An 18,265-nucleotide genomic window follows, 5' to 3' on the forward strand; every position below is an offset into this window, starting at 1 on the left:
AGAAACCAGTGAAGAGCCTGGGGAAGGTGTTTGACTGCAGCCTGAGAGACACAGCATCCATCCGAGCGACCAACCAAGAGCTGGAAGCCTGGCTAGCTGCAGTGGACAAGTCAGGCCTACCTGGCAAATTTAAGGCCTGGATATACCAACATGGCATCCTCCCATGGATTCTCTGGATTTCTCTGAATGAAGAATTCATGGTGACCCCTACTAGGGAGGTGCTGCAATACCGAGAGTCCAGCAACCCAAAAGTCTCTCAGGCTGGTATCGAGGTCAGGACAGGATGGAAGTGGAGGGCAGCAGAGGCTGTGGACGTCGCTGAGTCGTGGCTAAGGCACAGGGTGTTGGTGGGTGCAGTGTCTTGTGGAAGGGCTGGCCTGGGTAGCAGCATAACACCTCGCTACAACAAGATGCAGGGAAGGACAAGAGGTCGCTGATCCAGGATGAGGTGCAAGCATCAGTCAAGGAGGAGCGAGCCAGCAGGATGGTTGGCTGCTGTTCGAAAGCCCTGGGCGAGGGACGCTACCGCTGACGTCATGACCAAGTCCTGAAGGCCATAGCGGACACAATCTGCAGTGGGATTAGCCACTGCAAGTGCCTCCGCCCAGTGATGAAGACCATCGCTTTCGTCAGGGCTGGAGAGAAGCTAACAGCAGCCACCAGGGCCACCTCCTCTGGCCTGCTAGCAACGGCACAAGACTGGGAGCTGAAAGTTGACCTGGGGAAGCAACTGAAGTTCCCAAAAACTGTTGCCACAACAACGCTAAGGCCAGACATGGTGCTGATCTCAGAAGCCTCCAAGCAGGTAATTCTCTTGGAACTCACCGTTCCCTGGGAGGACCGCATTGAGGAGACCATCGAGAGGAAGAGGGCAAAGTACGCTGAGCTAGTTGAAGAATGCCGAAGCAGTGGGTGGTGAGCGAGGTGTGAGCCCATTGAGGTGGGATGCAGAGGGTTCGCAGGCCAGTCCCTCTGCAGGGCCTACAACATGCTGGGCACCACAGGGGCCAGTAGCCGAAGGGCCATCAAGTTGGCCACCAAGGCAGCAGAAGTTGCTTCGAGGTGGCTGTCGATCAGGAGAGGAGAGCCGTGGGTGGGGTAGTGCTACCTGGACACAAGCCGGGACTTGATCAACCCCGGCTGGGTCACCTGGGAAAGGGTGTCTAATTGTTGAAAGACCCAAAACACCCAATGACCCCAGGTAACATCACTGATGATGTGTCCAGGTGCATCACAAGATGATGTATGTCACAAGCTTGTCATAATTTTTTTAGAACTTTAATATTGTTTCAATAAAAGGGATTTCATTAAAAAAAATAGATGTCAGTGTGCAGGATTTACTGAGTTTGAGTCTGATGAAAGGTTTTCACCAATATTGTACTTGATTCATGGACCTAGATTACCCAAAATATCTTGTTCAGAAATCCATTTTGGACGCTTTTCTCTCTTAAGCAATTAATTGCAGAAGTTCATATTGCAATTTTGTTTGTTGTTTTTTTAATTAATTGTTCAGGTCTACTATGTTATGCTTTACAGGAAGCCATTAAGAAGAATGGCAAGATATATAAAGCAGATTTAAAGTGTTTTAAATGGTGATAGTGAAGGTGCAGTAATATAAATGACATAAGATCAAAGCATGGAGGATCTTATCTCAGTTCTCCAGGTTCATGGCTGTGTATGAATTTGAATCAGGACAAAACATTCTGGAAAATCCAAAATTTCATTTTCAGTGAAATTGAAAATGCCAATGTAAAATGGTTCTGGAGTCCTGATGTAAAACTTGCAGAGTCTCCCTTTGCAAATTCAGAAATACTGACCTAAGAGAGTTTTGAGGGCAGGGACCTTAGTTTGGAGAAATTTGTCAAATCAATTGAGAAAAACTGTGAATGGATCTTACCTGAGAGTTTCCAGTCTACAGTGCGGACCCCGCAGTCCAGCAGAGAGCAGCTTCACTCCTGAATCCTGCAGGTCGTTGTTACTCAGGTCCAGCTCTCTCAGACAAGAGGACTGGGAGATGAGAAGTGAGGCCAGAGCTCCACAGCTTCTCTCTGACAGCTGACAGCCACTCAGCCTTAATAGACAAGAAAAGATATGAAAATATTACTCTCTTATATTTTAATGTCAATGTCTGTGATTTTTCGTTCAAATACTTACTGCTAATAATGTTGATGTATGTATCCCTTATCTAAAAGCAGAGTTCACAGTGTTCTTTGCGTGGTGCTGTAGCTCATTGAACTGAGTGTAGCACTAACAATGCCAGAGATACTGGTTTGATTCCCACTGGGTTCACCCATGTTAAAACTGTATTCACACATGGTGCTGCAAGATGATTTGGATAAATACATCCACCAAATGGTATATGCTGTTATAGGGCTGAACGATATTGACAAAAAATCAAATTGCGATTATTCGACAGAAAATTGCAATTGCGATTAAACTGCAATTCATATCATCACAAGTTTTTCTTGTCATACATTTTTTGTAACTTTAAAATTGCTTAAATAAAAATGATTTTATTAAAAGAAAAAAAAAATAGATGTCATGGACCAAGATTACCAAAAATATCTTGTTCAGAAATCTATTTTGGATGCTTCTCTCTCATAAGCAATTAACTGCAGCCTCTGTGATTTGGAAATTGCAGAAGTTCATATTGCAGTTTTTGTTTTTTTTGTTATTTTTTCAGCTCTACTATGTTATGCTTTACAGAAAGCCATTAAGAAGAATGGCAAGATATATGAAGCAGATTTAAGAAGATGGTGAATTTGCCAGTCTAAGTCCCTCAGGAAAGCATTCCACAGTCTAGAGGCCCTGATGGCAAAAGTGTTTTCACCTTTAGTCTGGAGTTTAGACTGAGTGTCAGTCAGAAGGACATGACGATCTCAGCTTGCACTCCAGCTCAGAGAGAACTAAGAGTTCTGCCGTGTAACTCAGGGCAACAAGTAGTCAAACAGTACAGTAATATAAATGACATGAGATCAAAGCATGGAGGATCTTCTCTCAGTCCTCCAGGTTCATGGCTGTATATGAATTTGGATCAGGACAAAATTTATTTTCAGTTAAATTTAAAAAATGCCAATGTAAAATGGTTCTGGAGTCCTGATGTAAAACTTGCAGAGTCTCCCTTTGCAGATTCAGAAATACTGACCAAAGAGAGTTTTGAGAGCAGGGACCGTAGTTTGGAGAAATGTGTCAAATCAATTGAGAAAAACTGTGAATGGATCTTACCTGAGAGATTCCAGTCGACAGTGTGGACTCTCCAGTCCAGCAGAGAGCAGCTTCACTCCTGAATCCTGCAGGTCATTGTTACTCAGGTCCAGCTCTCTCAGACTAGAGGACTGGGAGCTGAGAACTGAGGCCAGAGCTTCACAGCTTCTCTCTGACAGATTACAGCCACTCAGTCTGAAGAAGAATTAGTGAGTCAAACAAAAAGACAAACAAAAACTTTAACTTTTCTATTTTCTCCTCTATAAAAACATCACACTTGATATAGTAATTATATCCAGTTATCTTTTCACCTACAGAATTTTATTGGAGGCTTTGACCACTGGCAGCAGCCTCAGAAGAGCCTCCCCTGAAGCAGAGTATTTCTTCAGGTCAAACACGTCCAGCTCTTCTTCCGAGGACAGTAAGATGAAGACCAGAGCCGACCACTGAGCAGGGGAGAGTTCGACTGTGGAGAGACTTCCTGATCTCAGGTACTGTTGGATCTCCTCCAGTAGAGAACAGTCATTCAGCTCATTCAGACAGTGAAACAGATTGATGCTTCTCTCTAGAGAGAGATTCTCCCTGATCTTCTCCTTTATGTACTGGACTGTATTCTGATTGGTCTGTGAGCTACTTCCTGTCTGTGTCAGCAGGCCTCGTAGGAGAGTCTGATTGGTCTCCAGTGAAAGACCCAGGAGGAAGCGGAGGAACAAGTCCAGGTGTCCATTTGGACTCTGTAAGGCCTTGTCAATAGCAATCCTGTGGACCTTTGTTGCAGATGTTTTGCTGAAACCCCATAGACTTTGTGAAGTCAGTCGTGGCTTGGCCATTACATTCTTGTTGCTGTTAATGAGTGACAGAACCACATGAACAGCAGCCAGAAACTCCTGAATGCTCAGATGGACAAAGCTGAACATCTTGTCGTTGTCCTCGTCCTTCTTCCGCCCACGCTCCTCTTTAAATATCTGTGTGAACACTCCTGAGTACACTGAGGCTTCATTGAAATGAATGCCACTCTTTTTTAGGTCTTTCTCATAGAAGATCAGGTTGCCTTTCTCCAGCTGATGAAAAGCCAGTTGTGCAAGTGACTGAATGTACTGAATGCTGTTTTCTGTGCCATACTTCTTTTTCGTCTGATCGATCTGAAACACCAGGAATTCTGTGTACATCTCAGTCAGGGTCTTGGGCAGGTTTCCTCCCTCATCTGTTCTCAACACATGCTCCAGAACTGTAGCAGTGATCCAGCAGAAGACTGGGATGTGGCACATGATGTGGAGGCTTCGTGAAGTCTTGATGTGAGAGATGATTCTTCTGGCCAGCTCCTGATCACTGAATCTCTTCCTGAAGTACTCCTCCTTCTGTGGGTCAGTGAAGCCTCTCACCTCTGTCACTATGTCAACAAAGTCTCCAGGGATCTGATTGGCTGCTGCAGGTCGTGTGGTTATCCAGAGGCGAGCAGAGGGAAGCAGTTTCCCCTCGATGAGGTTTGTCAGCAGTACTTCTACTCTGGTTGACTTTGTCACATCAATAGAGCACTCTTCGTTGGTAGTGAAGTCTAGTTGAAGGCGGTTTTCGTCCAGACCATCCAACACAAACAGGAGTTTGAAAATACTCTTGTCATAGTTTTTGTTTCCTGACGTCTGTAGTTTTGTGAAGATGTCATTAAGAGCCTCCTCCTTGATGTCTTTGGTTTCCCAGATACATTTGTGAATTAGTTCTGCAAAACAAATCCTTTTTCCCTTCAGTAAATTCAGCTGGCGGAAGGTGAAGGGGAATATGAGATGCACATCTTGATTGGTTCTTTTTTCAGTCCAGTCCAGGATGAACTTGTGCACAAGGAACGTTTTACCGATTCCTGCAATCCCATTGGTCAGCACTGTTCTTATGGATGTGTGTTTTCCAGAAGGGTGTTTGAAGATGTCGCAGGGTTTGATTGGTTTTTCTGTTTCCACTGGCTTTCTTGATGCCATTTCAATCTTACTGATCTCATGCTGCTTGTTGATGTGTATGTCACCCCCGTCTGTGATGTAGAGCTCTGTGTAGATATCATTCAGAAGTTTCTTATCCTTCCTCTCTAACCATCCTTCTTGTGCACACTCAACCATGTCCTGGAGGTTAGATTGGAACTTGTCTTGGTACCGTGTGATGTGTTGTTGAGACTCTTTTGTTCTCACCAGCAAATCTGTGTAGAACAAAGTAACATCCATAAAAACTAAACTAAAACTAAAAGTATTAGGCTCTTTTGCAGATAGCAGCACTAAACAGATGCTTGTGAGACAAATAAAAAATCATTTGAAGCTCAGTGATATTTTTGCTAAAAGTTGGTGCTCTGAGAATAACATAACAAACATGTTCTCACTGTCAACATCAATACAATGTTTCCTTTGAAATAACAAAAAAGGAAGGCAACATTGTGAAGAGAGGCTTCCTGTTGACATGCAGCCTTAGTGGAACAGACAGGCTGTGACATCAGGCAGAGGAAGCTGTGGACAATATTCTAGTATTCAGATTCAGATATTTCATTACAAGCGTAGCAGCTAATTAACTATGGGTTGAGTTCATTCACAACTCTTTTTGCCAGGGAAAGGTTTTGATGAGCACACATGCTGTTTGACCCCAGCTTCACAATGAAACATTTACACATTACACCTGTCAGCTGCCCATTACAACCACAGTCTGATACTGAGCAGCTCCACTGGAGCAATTGGAGATTCAGTGCCTTGCTCAAGGGTATCTTGACAATAGCTGTTAAAGGAAGTGGAGAGCATTACTGATTCACTTTCTCAAGCAAGATCTTCTAGTTCAAGGATTTGAACAGCCGACCCTCAGGTCACGAGGCCCATTCTGCATCTGTTACTCACATGAATCAGTACTTCAGGAGCCGTATTCACAAAGCTTCCTAGTACAAAGAGTTGGTCCTAGCGGTGAAAATCTAAGAAAATTCTTGGAATCGTTATTGTTAGAATTAAAATAAGTTTAAATCCTAGTAAAGGTAAAAGCTATTCAAGAAGCATCTTAGCCCTTAAGAGAGCTCCTAAGGTGAAAAAGAGTAGAGAGGAGTAGAGAGGAGGACTTTTAGCAGGTTGAGGAGTTTCTTAAGGAGAGGAGAAAATGGCTGAAAGACACAGAGGAGGAGAAATGTTCTCCAAACGCTGAATGACAGTGAGTTAGTAAAGCTACAGGTTAGATCTTGCAGGATGATGTTTGTTGCTGACACTCACAACTCCCTCTCAACAAAGTAACAATATTACACCATTAATACTATTACTATTATGAAAGTGATCACAACAATAAGATATTTGGCAACAAGCAAAATGCAACAGTGCAGCAGTGATGATTTAGGTCTACAACCCTCCATCAGCAGAATAATCACACAAACAGTTACAGCTCTTTACAGCCTCATATTGTGATGCAGTTTATTTCATTGCCACTGGACGTGCACACCTTGCCAACCAACAAAACAACATTTATGGATACAGCAGGTTTCTCCGCTGTTGTCGGAGTGTATGGGACAGACGTCCACTTCATCGGCAATCTATTCTTGCTCAACAACCCTATTTATATAGGCTTGACAATATATTCCATAAATCATCAGTACTAATACTGAGTAGTAAGTCTTGTGCCATTTCCCCAGGTCTTAACATCAAATTGGTAAAGTCATAATAGCATTATTCCATCCACCCAAATAAAGAAATCACACATCTGTGAGGACTGTGCAAGTATTAAAAAGTTAGGCTACATTTTGTCAAAATCATTAGGTTGCTCTAACTATTGATTAAACAGGGATTTTTATTTTTGACAATATAAGTAAACCACACTTTTATATAGATTAAATTGTGTGATTATGTTGTGTGATTCCTTGTGTGCATTCTCAATGACTAAAAGAGGCATGTTGAGATTTTTCCTGATGGACCAATGACAGGGTCTAAAAGAGAGCATCATACCTAGCAACAGAGTCATAGTGTTTTATAGTGTCATTTTTTGTTCATTCGTTCATGTCGAGTCAGTACACCTTGATGAATCGAACCTTGGGTTTTTCGGGTTTTTGAGCTTTTTCTTAGACGGGGCTATCTGGTCTTCATACAGCTCTGGGCAGCATCCTGTCTGCCTACACAGTAAGTGTTGTACTAATTTTAGGCCAGCAGAGGGCAAGATGTCCTATTTAATTACTGTTAATTGTTTATATTTCATTATATTTTAGATGGTGATTTATGAAGTCATGTATTTTAGTAAATGTTAAGTTTTTAGTTTTATTGATTCTACTTGTCTATGGTGAGAGAATCACTGTAATAGTAGTTTTCAAATTTGGTGTGTGTGAGGTCAATTGTTATTTGTTAAGAAAATAATTAACAGTACAAAAGCACACTTTTATTTAAATTTGTTTGTAATATGGCTTAAGACAAATTACAAGATTAGTTACACCAAAAGGCTAAACAAGTAACCAGTTTGAAACCACAGCAGCTTGTATCTGCAGGTTGTCCGAGACCAGCAGCATCTCGAGCGTTTGATACTCCTGCCATGTCGAGTCGACACAAAACTATACAACCGCTCAATACAACGACATACAGTTGTCATACTAACACAAACAATATTGTTTGTTTTTTCAGTGAAAACATGTCTACCAACTTATCGTCCCTACAAAAAAACAATAGTTATAACAATAGTTATTTTGTGGTAAAGTACCACAGGCACAGTGTGATTTGCAGGCTGTTGGTGACGAGCAGCAACTCCAGCATTCAGTATTGCTGCCATGCAGTGACGGACTGGCCATCTGGCAAGGTGGGCAAATGCCAGAAGGGCCGCCAGACTATGGGCCGCTTGGGCCACTCAGAATGGATTATTACACTGATCTAAAAAAGAAAAGAAGAAAAGAAAAACGAAATAATTTTGTCTTTGATGATTTTCATTGAAAATAACTTATTTTAGCGGCCCAAAACATTTTATATTGGCCCTCATATATTTGTACTTTTAAATAAATACACACGCATTTTCTCGCGATCAACTCGTTGCTACGCAATGCAACGTTAGCTAGTGGAAATGACAAGGGATGATGGGAGGTATTATACGATAGACAGAACACGGTAGAAAAATTACGCCAGGCTAAAAGAAAATGAATCGGGGCACCAAACGACAAAAGGGGCAGAGAAAAAGAGAGAAAAAACAAAGAAAGTTCTGCGCAGACCTCCGCCAAGGTTCGTGATTGGTTGTTCGTGAGTCGGATCCAGATCCGCTCCAAAATTTTATGGGTTCTTTCTTGGCCCATGCTACACCCTTCCACCAAGTTTCATGAAAATCGGGCCAGTAGTTTTTCCGTAATCCCGCTAACAGACAGACAAACAAACGGCACCAAAAACATAACTTCCTTGGCATAGGTAATAACAGATTTATTTTCGAAACAGTACGCCGGGGGCCTCTGCAGGTGTTGCTATCAGCAATGTCACTGCTTCAGCTAGCAGGGTTGTAGAGAAGAGCAAACTCCTTCGTAGTTTGCTAACTACATGAAGGTAAGACACATTTATTATTATATACTGTGGCTGTGCAGTGCTCTTTTCATGTTTTGGTGGAGCTATTGTAATATGCACTGTGGCTGGTGTAATGTTCATGGCTTATAATACATGTGATGTTTCTAATGTTATAATTTGATAGTGCTTTATTCTGTCCACGAGGGGGCGCTTTTGGTTCATTGTTATAGTATGGAGCGCTCTTGGTTCACGATGGTAGTGCTTGGAAAAAACGCAAGACTGAGAGCCCAGATATAGTTACGGTAGCAGAGAGAGAGAGAAACATGTACAACTGAAGTTGAATAATTCAACTAAAGAATTCAAATATTACTTTGCTGTGTTGGAGTTTGATTTCAGAATTTTACAGCTGGCAGTGCTCTTTTCATGTTTTGGTAGAGCTATTGTATTATTATTTACTGAGGCTTAATAAGTCTGGCCTATGTATTTGTGCCGAATGTGCCTTAATTTACTAGCTGCGCGTATCATGTCGTATCGCTCTGCTGCTCACAGTATTGTGTGCACTGTTGTCGGCATTCATCAGCGATTGTAGTGTGTGTCGGTTGCGTGTGTGTTCTGTGTTCCGAATTTCTGCATTCTAGTCAGTCTGTATGGTTTTATCTCAAGCTTTTTATGCCAACAATTGGGGTGTTGAGTTTGGAAAAGATAAAAGCTCTGTCCATTCCTCGCTCAGAGTTGCTCTGAGAACTTTCCTAAATCACTCCTAAACTAGAACTCCTTGCTAAGAAGTTTTAGGCGAAGTTAAGACGCTGAGAGGATTCTCAGAATGTTTGTGAATACGGCGCCAGTAGCTATGACATCAAGTAAAAGAAACATATTAAGTAAATCCTTCATCATTTTAACAGCCACACTAAATGGGCTGTGACAAGACAACCAACATGGCAGCCAGGACGAGCCAGAGAATAGCTTTACCTTCAGTCTGACTTCTGTCAGTGGAGGTCAAAACTCCAGCAACACTTGTAGTATATAGAACAACTTTATTGCTCCACTGACTTCTGTCAGTGGGAAGGTGAGGAAGAGGAGCAGACTGTGGTTGACTGGAGGAAGCTCCTCTGTTCGCTGAAGTCTCCCCAACATCACTGACATCCACTGAGAGAGAGAGAGACAGAGACAGAGAGAGAGAGAAAATGTTACAAGGGCTTGAATTTAACTCTAGCCAACCAGCCAACAGCTACTATTCATCCCACAACTCTTACATACATGCTCTTAAAATGATACAAACAGCTAAAGTCAGCAGCATTACCCTGTACCTGAACCCCTGGGGATCAATTAAGTACAATACAATCACAAAACAATGAGACTTGTACAAACATGCCTATTTGGTGTTTTCCTGACATCTGCATAACATAAAACTCAAAATAAATACAGACACTCAAAAGGCAGCCTGCCTCTCTTCACACATCTACTGTCTGAATGCAGAATAACAGCAGAGCAGAAGTAAAAAAACAAAAAACAAATAACAGATAAAACAGGCTGAAAAAGTGAACAGCGAGAAGGTGGAGAAGCTCTTCCAGGAAGGTAAAGCCAAGCTAATCCGGCCTTAGGGCAAATGAGTGTGTCGCCATGTCAGAGAAACTGAACAACTTCTACTGCATCATCTAGTGAGGGTGTGGAGTCTGATAGCTCAGACAGCATAGTGTATCAGACTGAGACTGTGTCCCTCCCTCACCACACCACTATTCATCATCGTTCAGTCAAACTTCAGAATAATATTATTTATATTGACTCAACTGGTAGCAGCACTGACTCAGCTAAAGTCTGTAATGTGTTATTTCCAATCACTACAGTTTCCCTTCCCTGATGCCTCCCATGTCGTTTTTTTCTGCCCCCTGGAATAAATCAGATCACCCTTCCATCCCAGCACTGGTGGTAACTAACCAGACTGCAGAGCGTGTGGAGGAATACAAATACCTCAGCACCACCATCCATCACAAACTCATCTTCAAGAGGAATACCCAAACCATATTCTCAAAATGTCAGCAACGCCTCTTCTTCCTCAGAAGGTTTGTAGCATCAACACAAACCGACTCCACAAGACTGTGAGGATCTGCATTAAAATCATTGGCACAGACCAGGAACCATTACCCAGCATCAACAAGGGAGGACTCACATATACCTTTGGACATTACACACACATATACACACACACACACACACACACACACCCCTACACACACTGCACAACCAAAACATTCTCCTTCCCTCAGGATGCAGGTACAGCTAACTAACACTAAGGACTAAACCAGCCATGTCTAGCTTTGTGCCTTTTTTTTATGACGAAAATGTAATAATACAGTGCATTATGTAATAACCATCTATGGTTCTTTCTATCGTGGCTACTTGATAAGTAGTTTTTGCAAGTTAAAACTGAACTGTTTGTATATTACAAATCCACTGCAAATCAGTGTGTTGTTAGGCTATATGCTGTGGTTGTTTTTCACTTAATTACTTAAATTCTATGAACCCTCGAGTACAGTTTCTATTAAGCTAAGGAATACAGTGACACATAATGTAGTTTTGACCAGTGAAAGATACTACTAATCTACTGAACAAATAGTATCTTTTTAAAATGAATTTTGAGTCAGTATGATTCTTGATAGAATGCATAAAATAACCATTGTTGTTATAATGTTATAACGATTTTTATGAATGAAGACACCCATTTTGGTTGGTTATTACATAATGCACCATATTATTACATTTTCATAAAAAGAAAAAGTGCAACTCCCGTATTTTGTAATGACCACCGCAATATGTAATAATTTATTACAAAATGCGGGGGAATTTATTACATGTTGCGTTCAGGCTGTGTATTACAAAATGCGGCAGATTATTACAAAATGTGGGTGTCATTACATAATGAAGTGAAAATTTATTACATTTTGTCGAGTTATTATATAATGCGGTGTTATTACATAATGCGTTGTTACATGACTGTTTACTGTGTTTATTACTGCTGTCTTGATATATGCCTTTGTGTTATTTTGATGCCTCCACACAGTTCCTAGCAGAAAAATAAAGTCTGAATCTGAAATAATACAGCTCACACTCTATTCATAGTATTCTGTTACATCACCACACGGCCATCTTGGTAGGACAATAACAGGTGATTGTAATAAATTAACAGGAGATTACAATCAAATTACAAACACAGCCAATGAGCGTAGCCAATGTGTCTTGTAAAGTGCCATATTGGTAGGAAATGCATGTGACATCATGGGAATACTATGAATATAACTTCTTGGTATAAAGTGTGGTCACAGTGGATAGTCCAATGTTGATACTCAACTTCCTATCAAGTGACTATAATGTCACTAAAAAGTCTACTGAGTTTCAAGTGAAACTCATAATAGTGTGAAGTCTCTATAGAGGCTTGGGTTAATCTTAGAGATAGGGTTAGGGTTACATAGTCTGTAGAGATAGACCAAATAGACAAGTGACACTTTGTTGACATTTTGTCACTTGATCATTAGTTTAGTGTCAACATTTGACTATCCAAATAAAGTGTTACCAGTGTTTAATTATAAACTTATGAGTCATCTGTGTGATTTTTGTTTCTCACATGTTCGTATTTTTATCTCACCATGACTCACCTTTGGGTCCTGAGCTGCTGTTTGACAAACCCTGCTCTAGATCATTCCTGTTGATCTTCACTAAAACCTTCTTGGTCACCGCCAGAGAGTGTTGGTCGTAGGTCTGCACTATCTCATCCACTGTGTCCTCCCTGTTTGCATTCTCCAGTCGGCTCTTTGGGATGGCTGGGAAACCTTCCAGGATGTCATCCTGCTGTAGGAACCACTTGAACCTATTGAACTGTTCTTCTCCCAAATGCTCCAGTGTTTTCAAGAGCTTCTCTTTAAGTGTCGTCATCGTGGCTTCCTGGTAAAGACACACGATACTTTCAACTCAAAGGACAGTTATGCAATTTCCCCACCAGGATGATTAAAAATAAAGTATCATCTCGTCTCGCCAATACCAGTGTTATAAATTGTAAAATGACTGTTAGCCAGATCACAAAAGGTAATTGATAATGTAATTAGTAATATTTGTTCTATTGTCTGATCATATATAACAAACACACAGTACTTGTATATGTATGAATTTCTTCAACAAGGTCAGAGCAGGGTGATTCCCTTTTTCTCTGTAACATTCCTTTTATTTCTGTGAACTGGTTAATATTTTTTGTCTTTTATTGCCTGGCTGTAACTCTTTCCAGCACCATGATGGAAATGAGCCACCTGATCTGAACATCACATGTTGCTGTATACACTGGCTGTAAATAAGTATATTTTATTTATTTGACCTTTTGTATATTGTCTTATGGTACAAAATTAGTTCAAAATACATTAAACTGGCATTTGTGGTTTAAAAGTATAGCAAAGTTCTGGAATAGAAAGGAATAGAAAATCAGTAAACACACATGCCTCATACATGCATTTAACATTCTATTCATGTACAGGCGGACAAAACTATTTCTGCTCTTTCACTTTCACAGTAGAAACAAAACGCAGAGCAGCAATATAAAATTCTTGCTGCTGGCAGCAATATGGCGGCCGGGAACAGCTGAGCTGCAGGAGAAAGGAGAAAATTAAATGTTAGTGATAACTTAAACACATAGACCCTAGCCAAAATTCTGGAAAAACCGCCTAAAATGACATACCCAAAATTAATCAGGAATAGCTCCTCAACTACTACTACTTGGTCGGCCTTAGCTGGACTTTCAAAAGGCTGCTCCACACACTCTGCTCCGCCATGAGGTTGGCCAGCTCACTGGTCTTCTCCGCTCTGGTGTCCTTTTTCAATACCCCGACATACGAGGACTTGCCTCTTCTTGCCATGAGTTGGTTCCCACAGGAGAACTTGATGGGCCCTGAGCTCCAGGTGCCTCTGGCAATGACCTGCTGCATTCTTCGTGCTGCTATCTTGTCACCAACCCTTGGGAGCTCACCGTAAAGGATGGTGTTGTCCACGTTCCCGCCAGGAGATGCCAAGTACCACCCGCAACATGTGGGTGTAGCAGCCATTGAGGGACTTCTCAAGGGTGGGGGTGAGGGTCCATGCCTCGCAGCCGTAGAGCAGGACAGACTCCACGGTGGCAAGGAAGAAGGAGATTTTGACCCCTCTCACCATGTTGGAGCCCCAAATCTTCTTCAGGTCATTGAGAGCCTTCCACGCCTTGGCCTTGCGTATTTTGCTGTACTGCTCAGATGAGTTGATCCAGGACCCAAGATATTTGAAGTCCTTGACCTCCTTCAGCTCTTGACCTTCCAGTGTCTTCAGGGGCGCATGCTCAGGTGTGTTGTACATGTCTTCTTAGCGTTCAGGCAGAGGTCCACCTGACTGCATTCAGTCTCCACTTGGAGGAGCAGTTCTTGCGCCTGTCCCACCTCATCAGAGAGCAGTGCGATGTCGTCCGCAAAGTCCAGGTCTGTCTCCACAACTGCTGGATGGAGTCTTGACCTCCTAGGAATGATGGTAAATCCGAGCTCAGCCTCTCGCCCGACTATGGCTCTCTGCAGTGCGAATTCAAGGACGATGATGAACAGGAAAGGGGCTAGTGTATCCCCTTGTAGGACCCCAGCTGTAATCGTGAACCAATCGGTTTCACTGTCTGGTGTTATCACTTTAGCATGTGTGTTGGTGTGCATCGACTCAATTGCATGGAGCAGACGGGGTGGTACTCCGTAGGCCCTCAAGATTTTTATCATCTTGCCATGATGGATAGAATCGAATGCCTTCTTGAAGTCGATAAACGTCAACACTGCTGATAAGTTGTTGGACTTCACCTCCTCGATGATGCGCCTGAGGGACAGTATTTGAGCAACAGTGGAGCATTTTGCTTGGAATCCGTTCTGGTTGTCTCTGACGTGAGGATGGATGGCACCTTTCAAGCGGTTCAGGATCATCCTATCGTACATCTTTGCAACAATACACGACAGACTGATACCCCTGTAGTTGTCTGTGTGGGACAGAGTGCCAGCCTTGGGTATAGGGATGATGTTGGAGTATGACCACTGGTCTGGCTTGTCATTCTTCATCAGTGTGTCATTACACATCCCCAGCACGATGTCATCCAGGTCACAGTTCTTGAGCATTTCGGGAGGTATGTTGTCTGGCCCAGAACTTTTTCCTTGTTTGAGGGAAGCTCTGACTTTGGCGTACTCTATGGCAGTGAAAGGCCCGTCATTGATGTTCAGGTCTATAAGGATGTCGGGGATCTCCTCATCGGCACCTTCCACTTCTGGAGCACTGCCAAGCAGGTTACAGAAGTGAGTGAAACAGGTGGTAACGCTCTCCTCCGGGCTTGTCCCTGCGACTTGTCCCTCTTTTGCCTTCTTGTGCCCTGTGATGTCATTGATGACTTTCTATTGTATGCGTTGAGGAGCTGCTGCTGAGAATCCTTCCATGCACTCTTGTTCTCCTCAGACTGGTTGCTGTCCAAGTTCTGGCGTGCCCCCAGCACCCAGACGTGAAGGCGAGGGTACTCCCAAACTCTGCAATGAGGATTCTCTCAGTATGAGGTTGTGATCCGCGAAGGGCCTTCCTAGCACAGTGACTGAATAGCAGCCCCACTCTTCCTTGTGGTGCCTGAGCATCGTTCCTCCATGCTGACGATGTGATGAGGTACCGACCCTCGATGTAGCTGAATGCGGATTGACATGCACTCGCCTATGCTCCTGTACTCCCAGGATCTCAACTCCGTACTCCTCAGCACAATGGGCCATCTCCTTGGCTCTCACCTCCTCTCTCAACGTGTTTGCGTTGAAAGTAGCCATGATGAACAGCCTCTTGCAACGTAGAAGCAGTTTGGACCATAAGGCCTATATGCATGGTTCTGGTCTCCTTTCATAGGTAAGAAGCTAAAGAATTTGAATCCATTGTAAGTAAACCTATATCTATTCCCATTCCAGAGTAAATGGAAATGCAATAAATCAAAAAATAAGATTTTCATCCTCGCCTAGTATATAATCTAAATTTCAAAGGCGATATCACCATTATAACCAAGATCCCATGGATAATGATACAACTGGCTGTGTTCTCCTACTGCTTGACTACAACTGTAACTGTAAATTTGATGAAAATACAATAAAATACAACATTTATGATACAATTTATAAAGATATACTCAGTCGGTCTCCATGCTGTGACCATTTGGGTACCCAAAGTGTCCATCTGTGCCTTCTGTGTTTTCTGACTGTTTACTGGGAATTTTACTTCAAAATACTGTTTATTTCCATGTAGCCATGTTACAAATAACAGAAATCTCCCAAAAACATACAAATACTAATAAACACAATGAATATTGATCAAGTTTGTGCGCTCTGTACCCTCCTGCATAATGACATTGAATCAGGGCCACAGAGCTCCCTTCTACGCAGGAATATTTATAGACAACGGCTGGGTCCTTCAGGTCATGTGACACATCCCTGGATTCCTCTCAGTCAGTGGAATCGAATGGTATAGGACTCATTGGTGTCAGTACTTCGATACAGCCAGCAGATGGCGACAAAGACCATGAGTTCCCCACATAGGCTTTCTGTCTGATTTGGTCTGAAGACTTTTGTTTGTAGCCCAGCATGATGGCCGACTGCTTCGGTAGATGGGAATTGACTGCGGCAGCGTGAGTAAATAAAATCTGGCGTTTTTGGCAAAAATAACATAAGCCTTGGTGAAATATTATGGCAAGAACATTTTTGTCAGAGTGACTGTAAAACGTGAAGTTTGACTGGTACGTTTTCCCAGATCTGGCGGAGGTTGCGTTGCTCTGGTTGTGATGCGTTTGGTGTCATTGGAAAGCTGGGAATCCCTAGCGTTCGATACCAAGCACGTTGTTGTAGAGTGACAAGAAAAGTATCCCAGCACCTTTGAACGCAACTGGCTCTTATATTTATTTAGTTTATATTTTTGCGACATTATTATTAAAATACTTAATAATCAGACATAGTTTGGACAAAATACAATTGGTTTACAGATTCTGAAAGCTCAAGCTCTGTAAGCTTCCCGCTGTTTTCAAAACAGTATAACACTCATGTCATCTATAAGAATAATTCAACTTTTCACAGCAACTTTTCCTCACTACGCCATTGGGGTCCTGGTACCGGGACCTTCGGGTAGAACTGGTTTTAAACCTTTAGAAGAACTTCACCTAAACCAGCCATGATACAGCTGTATTAGTGTCACATAATGACTGCAGCACCCAGGACTCGATCTCACGACCTTTCTCAGTAATTCCACCTGTGTTTTTTTCACACTATGACTTCCTGAGTGCAGAGTTTTAAAAAGCTGGGGCATTTTGAGGGTCCCTACTAGTCTTAGCGTCCAAAAAACTCTTTTGCCACCGTTACTGTGGAGTCTGCTTGAACAAAGGAGGCAGTGTTTAACGTTAACATTAAAATGTTTAACTACATTAACAGTAGTTAAACATTATGAATATATTTCTTCTTTCCAGATAAGCTGGAGTTTTACCTTTCTTGCTAGGAAGTCTGATACAAGGGTCCTTCACTACATCTGAACAGAATCTTAGGGTGGAATACCAGAGTCACTTATGAATGAGATTTGATTCCTCCTGAGGTTTCAAAGAAAAAATAAATAAACCTTCATCACTACATGTGAAAACACAGAGCAAGCACTTTTACTGCACTTTCACTTCTCAAATTTTACTATGGAATTCAATGTAGGAAAAAAATGGTGAAAAGTGAACCCTCTGTACTTTCATGTAATAAGAAAGATTTTAAGCCTTAGGAACAAATGAGACATGGACTTTGTAAAAGGAGGCTATTGATAAAGTCTTGTTGTTTTACTCAGTGTTTAACAGTGGATCAAACTTCAGTCAAACTTCACGCTTTCTGACTTCCTCATATCTCACCAGTGAAATGGGGTGTGACAACAGTCTAACTTATGACCTGGTGTTGATTTTATCTGGCAACACTAAAAGTGAAACATGGGAGACATTCTTAGGGAAGGTTAATTTTAATGAATATTCATATCTGTGAGCTTTGAATACACATCTTGAAAGATTTCACCAACATCATCATATACACAGTCATACAGTTGTACAAACACAATACAATTATCCATACTTCATGTATCAAACATGTCTAAAATTTCCTGGTAGGATCCTTACCTGGTCAACTCACATCCAGATCAAGTGAAACAGATTTTGTACTTATATCTGTAGAGGAAACACCAGACAGACGTTGCTTCATGTTTTTTTCATCAGGTCTGGGTCTGCACAACCAGAAGCGAAGGACCCCCTCCTTCAGTACTGGAACCCCCAGAGCAGTAGCTCTTTCTTGTTGCTAGAAACTGCAAGTATTGACTGGAAGCAGCCACTTCCTCCAAGGCTGCAAAATCTCTTCATTTAGCCAACCACAAGTCATGTGACACTGTGTGTGTGATATGTGTGTGTGTGTGTGTGTGTGTGTGTGTGTGTGTGTGTGTGTGTGTGTGTGTGTGTGACGAAATGTGAAGTGAAGAAATAATTCACACACTTGTGACTGAAGATCTGTGAACAGCAAACAAAATTCACGTGTAAATGTTTA

At 42.1% G+C, this 18,265-nt stretch overlaps 1 protein-coding gene across 1 annotated transcript in view; it reads right to left on the reverse strand.

Annotated features, from left to right (window-relative positions):
- The window catches only part of LOC139643428 (NACHT, LRR and PYD domains-containing protein 12-like), a 32,106-nt gene extending 14,082 nt beyond the window's left edge, over positions 1 to 18,024 (reverse strand). The window contains exons 1-6 of the mRNA XM_071518573.1: positions 17,848 to 18,024; positions 12,317 to 12,602; positions 9,636 to 9,812; positions 3,520 to 5,386; positions 3,226 to 3,399; positions 1,898 to 2,071 (exon numbers count right to left, since the gene is read on the reverse strand). Coding sequence (XP_071374674.1) covers positions 1,898 to 2,071; positions 3,226 to 3,399; positions 3,520 to 5,386; positions 9,636 to 9,812; positions 12,317 to 12,593 — 2,669 coding nt within the window. The 5' untranslated portion in view covers positions 12,594 to 12,602; positions 17,848 to 18,024. The remainder of the gene's footprint in view (positions 1 to 1,897; positions 2,072 to 3,225; positions 3,400 to 3,519; positions 5,387 to 9,635; positions 9,813 to 12,316; positions 12,603 to 17,847) is intronic.
- Positions 18,025 to 18,265: the final 241 nt, after the last annotated feature.

Source organism: Centroberyx affinis, unplaced genomic scaffold, assembly GCF_046629955.1.
Source record: "Centroberyx affinis isolate AG114_WGS23_722 - 3 ecotype Tasmania unplaced genomic scaffold, CSIRO-AGI_Caff_v1 ptg000606l_1, whole genome shotgun sequence".
In the NCBI taxonomy this organism is placed as follows: domain Eukaryota; kingdom Metazoa; phylum Chordata; class Actinopteri; order Beryciformes; family Berycidae; genus Centroberyx; species Centroberyx affinis.